The 6,000-nt window shown below is 31.0% G+C and overlaps 2 protein-coding genes across 3 annotated transcripts; both read left to right on the forward strand.

Annotated features, from left to right (window-relative positions):
* The first annotated feature begins 255 nt into the window (after nucleotides 1-255).
* On the forward strand, nucleotides 256-3,075 carry LOC139095186 (major facilitator superfamily domain-containing protein 8-like). Of its 2 annotated transcripts, XM_070646462.1 has the most exons (5): nucleotides 256-368; nucleotides 1,152-1,390; nucleotides 1,457-1,709; nucleotides 1,869-2,667; nucleotides 2,729-3,075. In XM_070646462.1, the coding sequence occupies exons 2-5, from the start codon at nucleotides 1,208-1,210 to the stop codon at nucleotides 3,048-3,050; spliced, it is 1,557 nt and encodes a 518-aa protein (XP_070502563.1). In that variant the 5' UTR covers nucleotides 256-368; nucleotides 1,152-1,207; the 3' UTR covers nucleotides 3,051-3,075. The 2 variants fall into 2 exon arrangements, with proteins under 2 accessions (XP_070502563.1, XP_070502562.1); XM_070646461.1 differs by lacking the exon at nucleotides 256-368 and having other exon boundaries at nucleotides 392-1,390.
* Nucleotides 3,076-3,230: 155 nt separating this feature from the next.
* On the forward strand, nucleotides 3,231-4,374 carry LOC139095191 (coiled-coil-helix-coiled-coil-helix domain-containing protein 10, mitochondrial-like). Its single transcript, XM_070646468.1, has 2 exons — nucleotides 3,231-3,390; nucleotides 3,802-4,374. The coding sequence occupies exons 1-2, from the start codon at nucleotides 3,344-3,346 to the stop codon at nucleotides 4,211-4,213; spliced, it is 459 nt and encodes a 152-aa protein (XP_070502569.1). The 5' UTR covers nucleotides 3,231-3,343; the 3' UTR covers nucleotides 4,214-4,374.
* The last annotated feature ends 1,626 nt before the right edge of the window (nucleotides 4,375-6,000 follow it).

Genomic DNA, 6,000 nt, shown 5'->3' on the forward strand with positions numbered 1-6,000 from the left:
TATGCTCCACCTATACATCCACAGATCTGCTTACAAATACTAATCAGATTTTCTTTGTTAGAAAGAAATCAATTACTCAAAAATTTTACAGCATAGAAGCATTGAATGAACTAAACAGTTTAACACTACTATACAGGAGCACATGTTGCTTGATTGTGATCGTGATGCAGTTTGTTATTTTATTGAGAGAATGAGAAAAGAAAAATTCGTTGTGACGAATCAAAAAAAAAAACTGAATGAATATCAGTTTACCATGCACAACTGTGAGAAGCAGAAGTAAAAAAATATTGAAAAACAAAGTTTAAAATTATTTGCATAATGAAAAAAGATTTTTACAATACAAAAATTAATTAAAATTCACATTAAAGGTAGAGAAAAATCATTTTTAAAAATTGTGCTACAATAATATTTTTAAAAGCATGTTACATAAAATTGTGAAACGAAAAAAATACATACAAAGAGGCGTCAATGCTCGAAAATAAATAAATTTTGTAATGAGTCTATATAATTTTCATTTCTCGTAGTCGCGAAGGGTTTATGAACTTTTAATCTATTTGTCTGTCTTTTTTATCGAGTTTGTGATTAAGAAATGTAAAGTTCATGCAGCAGAAACTGTGAAGAATATGATGACTATCTTGCTGCTAAGTATTAATAATAATCAGTGCGAATTAAATGTGATTTTCCAGTTTTTGAAGTTGTTTAGATATTAATAATCTTGTTTAAGTATTTCGATGTTCAAATACAGATAAGTTGTTTTGACTGCATATTCCTGATATTCTTGAATGAGATTCTATTTAAAGTTCAGTGAAAATCTTCAAATTCTTAACTTCAAAAATTCTTTGTTTTCGCGCCAATATTTTGACTACAAAAATCAAAATTTGAATTCAAGAAAGCCATAAAATCGTAAATAAGAACGAACGTGCACGGCAACAACACTTTTTTCACACGTTTAATGTGATATTTAGTTAGACATTTCCGCTAATACTAACAAGTGTTGTTTCTAGTTTTTATATATATTTATAAATAAAGGTCTAGTGTAGTGAACTTGAAATATGAAAAGAAATATTTTCTATATAAACGATAAGAGAGTAAAAATCAGCCACTTGAGAATGATTATTGAGTTTTAACAATGTTTACATTTTATACTGTAGATTATTAAAGTAATAGAGTAGACCCAGACACATCAACATCAATTAAAATAGTTTGCATGATGAACGAAAGTGAATTAAATTCATTAGATGCGGAAGCATCAAATAAAGTACAAATTCTCGAGACACCAGAAGAGAGAAGAGTGAGACAATTATCTCTCAAAATCATCTACTTCACAATGTTTCTCATGACACTTGGATTCTCAATTATTTTGACTGGCATTTGGCCGTACTTAGATAAGGTATAAAAAACAGAATCGCACGGTTATTAAAGAAAATGAAGTCATTATTTTATTGTTTATATACAGTTAGACAAAAATGCTGGAAAGGAGTTTATGGGCTATATCATTGCCGCAAATCCATTAGGTCAATTTATATTTTCGCCAATATTCGGATGGTGGGCAAACAAGGCATCATCAGTTCGTACGCCATTTATCGTGTCAATGATAATTTTTTGTTTCGCAAGTGCCATGTACTCTTGTTTAGACATTGTGGAGAATAATGTAAAATGTTGGATGGTGTTTGCTAGATTTTTTGTTGGAGTTTCGTCTGCGAATATCGGTGAGTTAATTACTTGATGGTGAGCTAAAATCATGGAGTGTCATTCCAAATGTTGTAATCATGAGTGAACGTAGATATCTTGGCACACCATTAAGCAACTCCATTAATTGAAAATAATGACTCTTTCAAATTAACAAACACGAAATTGCGTTTTATTAGTAATTTGCAGAAGTTACGTATCAGCAGCAACTACACTTAAAGAGAGAACCAAAGCTGTTTCATTATTGACCCTTGCACAGACTCTAGGATTTATTTTCGGACCGATGCTTCAAGGACTTTTTACACCACTTGGCGGCGATGGAATTAAAATGTTTTACAATATTCCATTGTCAATGTATACGGCGCCAGGATGGCTAAATGTCTTCTTGGGATTACTTAATCTTATTTTATTCCTTCCAAAGTTTTTCCAAGACAAACGAGTTGCGGCACGTGAACAAATGTTGATGCATGGAAAAGAATCTGAAAAGGAGACATGGAAAGCAATAAAGCCGGATTATCTTGTGTCGTGGGCTTTAATCTTCTCATTATTCGTGTTTGTGTTTAATTTTGTATTACTCGAGAGTCTGGCAACACCTTTAACGATGGACCAGTTTGCATGGACAAAGAAAGAAGCACTGGAAAATATGGCATATATTATGACTGCCGGTGGAATTATTGCATGTGGAACATTTATGATGATATCACCATTGTGTAAAAAGTTCAAAGAAAATGATGTATTGATATACGGAGGATTCTTCCTCATGATTTTAGGAAGATTCACGCATATTCCGTACGGAACTGAAACTCCAAAGCTAGCATATCCCAAAGAATATGGTTTTGAGAATGGAACGTATGTTACATTTAAGGATGATGATGACGCTGTGTTAGGATGTCCATTTGTTGAACAAAAATGGTGTACAACAACACCAAAACTTGGATTCACTGAATTTATTATCGGATATTTACTTACTAGTTTTGGGTATGCAAATACATTTAAATGTCTAGTTCCTTTAACTAAATATAATACTTTATCTTTTTAGATACCCAATCGGCTTAACGCTTATTCAAACAATTTTTTCCAAAGTACTTGGACCTCGCCCTCAGGGAAATTGGATGGGACTGATGACCAATGCAGGTTGTTTATCGAGAATTTTTGGTCCCATTTGTGTGTCAATGCTTTATACTAGATTTGGTACACTTGTGATTATGTTATTCACGCTAGTTTTAATGCTTATACCAATGATATGGTTATTTATACTGAAAGATCGACTTTATATAGAAGATTTTAAGAATCGGACGGTTGAAATGGAAGATATGAGTGAGAGAAGAAATTTACAGTCAGAAAAAGATAATATTAGATAATAAAAGTTATATTTACACAATTTGACATTTTGTTTATTATTTTTCATCTGATTTTCCTTTGAGAAAATTCTGGAAAATTCATAAAACAAGAATCATGCCAAAAAAGTAAGTTTTTGTTCTAACGGTTTTGACAGATTTAAATTTTCGCATCTTTCTTTATAGGAATAAAAAGAGAAGCAAACTGTGAAGCGATAATCATTATAAAAGAAAAACTCAGTGAGCAAAGACTAAAAATTCTAAGTGAAATTTAAATTCAATTTTTAAACAAAAGTAATAAAGAAAATTAACTCAAAATGCCACGAAGAGGAAGAAGTGCATCTCCACCACCAGCTCAACGCAGGTAAATATCGAATCATGAAGCATTAAATCATAAAATTGTGATTATATTTTTGATGAGGTTACACTCTCGTTGCATCATCGTTTCTCTGGAAGATTTCATTGATTATTCAAATTAGTTCTTGATAACAGATCCTTTTAGCATGAATTTGTTAATTTAATTCCTGTAAATTTCATGAAAATTGTTAATATTTCAACATATCAAAATGTCAAGAAAGTTCTCGAATGTTGTCTATTATTTTTTCGTCTGTGACGTCACAGATGAAAATCTGATGATACTTCCTAATGCTGTATTGTTCATAGTTCAACTTTGTTGGATATTTGCCATTCACGTGATGTTTGTTTACAGCAATTGCAAATGTTTATTGTGAAATTCATTGACTGTTTATTAATGTAATTAATGTTTCTCTTTTAGACCAATGGCTACTGCAGCTCCACAACAACCACGTCCAGCCCCACCACCCGCTCCAGTTCAAGCACCACCAGCTGCTGTGGCTGCACCAGCACCAGCAATGTCACAAGGACCTGGATTATTAGGAAATATTGCCTCAACAGCCGCGGGTGTTGCAATTGGGCACACAATGGGTCATGCAATCACAGGAATGTTCTCAGGATCAGGATCAGATTCACAACCTCAACAACAACAAGCAGCTCCAGTTGCACAAGCACCACAATATGCAGCTCCAGTTGATCAACAAACAGCAAATGGACCTTGTGCCTGGGAAATTCGTCAATTCCTTCAATGTGCCCAACAACAATCAGATTTGTCATTATGCGACGGTTTCAATGAAGCTCTCCGACAGTGCAAGTCATCTCACCATATGTAAATTAATTTGTGGATGGATTTTTTGATGAATGTGCTTTTTTTTGTTGTTACAATCACCTCGTACTTCCTTGTTTACTGTCAAAAACAACTAGTACACGACTATTTTTTTAAATCCTCTGTTTTCTGCTGCAATAAATACATGAATTGATTTTTATATAATTTATTTGCTGATTTTATGTTTAATAATATAAATCCTTCCATAAATTTTCTAGATGGATGAGATAAAGTTCAAAATAGAATGAAATGAGAAATCTTAGATGGATTATAAAAAAAATTAGGAAATATTACAAAAATAACTGAAAATAACAAATAGGAATTAATAAATTTGCGCATCATTCGATTATCAAGTTTAAATGATGACGCTCAACAGATAACAAAAGACTTTTTAATAGAATGATAGTGAGTGTGAAATTAGACCAAACTGTATGAAATGAAGATATTTAGATGTTGACAGCAATTCCTCGGAAATTACTTTATCATCCTGGCCAAAATACAACGATTAGTCAGCCTGAAAGTCATGAGTCTCAACCATTTCAAAATCATCTCGTTTTTATCAATCGTACCTTTTAAGACGTCATTCAAATCTGTGAGTCACAAATAGAAATAATTTCAAAATTTTCATCACTTTTAAGACTTATCTCAGAAATCTGTTTTAATTACTTAGTTATTAGTAATCTCAAAGATGTTATTCAACAACTTTTGCTTTGAAGCTCAGACTGAAGCTTAAACAATTTCCTAGAATTCTTCTTAGTTATTTTCATTCCATAAACTCGTTTCCATTATCATGATTGAGTGAATAATGTGAGAAAAAGTGAAAAATATTGCTCCACAAACATCATAAGCATCATTAGTTAATTAGTTTTTATTCATCTGCAAATGAAATACTAATGATTATATATCCTTTTTCACAAATTAGCTTGTTCTAAAGGATTTATGTATAAATAGTTTTTGCGCTTTAGTTTTATTGAAGTTGCTTTGAAATATTCGTTAAATTTCAATTCAAACTGTGCTTCTGAATTGACTGAAACCGTACAACAGCTTTGAAAATCAATTGAAAGGTTTTATTTGGAATTAGACGAAATGTTTAAAAACCTTACAATTTAGATTCGTCAATCCATACAATTTCAAAACAATACAAATCCCATTTTGAACAAAAATTTAAATTTCAAAAATTCGTTATAAAACTCATGCGTTTTAGAACTTTCACTCTTAATAAGTGAGTCGATTTTGTTTTTCTTATCATTTCCATAAATCTTTTATCTTTTGTGTTTTGGAAGCAATGTGAAAAGGTAGGAAAAATACAAAAATTTTTTTTCATCTTCTGCTTATTAAATTTATGAGATAGAAAATGAGAGGAAAAATTAATTAAGGTAATTAAATGAGAAGCTTTCAATAACAGACGTTGATGAAAAGTATTTTCATTTTTGCGGTTGAATTTAAGTTAAAATCTTTTTTGAATGGCATGAAAAATCATTTGAAGATTGCTATTTAAAGGAATTATGAAATTTAATGAAGGTTGATTTCAATGAAGACATTGAATTTATATGTAGAATAGACTTAAATTTAATAATTAATCTGGTAGTTATTAATAGCAAGTTAAATACCTAGCAGACAAATTTTACTAAATTTGTTCCACATCAAAAGTTTTTACTTAAAGTTTTAGTGTTTGAAGTCACTTAAATCGGTATTAAACATTCAGGAAATGTTTACTTTATGTGAGCATAGGATATTGTACATATAAATGATGGTAATGCAGCTTAATTGCTTAACTAATTGACAAAAATATAA

Source organism: Chironomus tepperi, unplaced genomic scaffold (assembly GCF_022539635.2).
Source record: "Chironomus tepperi strain 1889 unplaced genomic scaffold, CSIRO-AGI_Ctep_v1 contig_363, whole genome shotgun sequence".
In the NCBI taxonomy this organism is placed as follows: Eukaryota; Metazoa; Arthropoda; class Insecta; order Diptera; family Chironomidae; genus Chironomus; species Chironomus tepperi.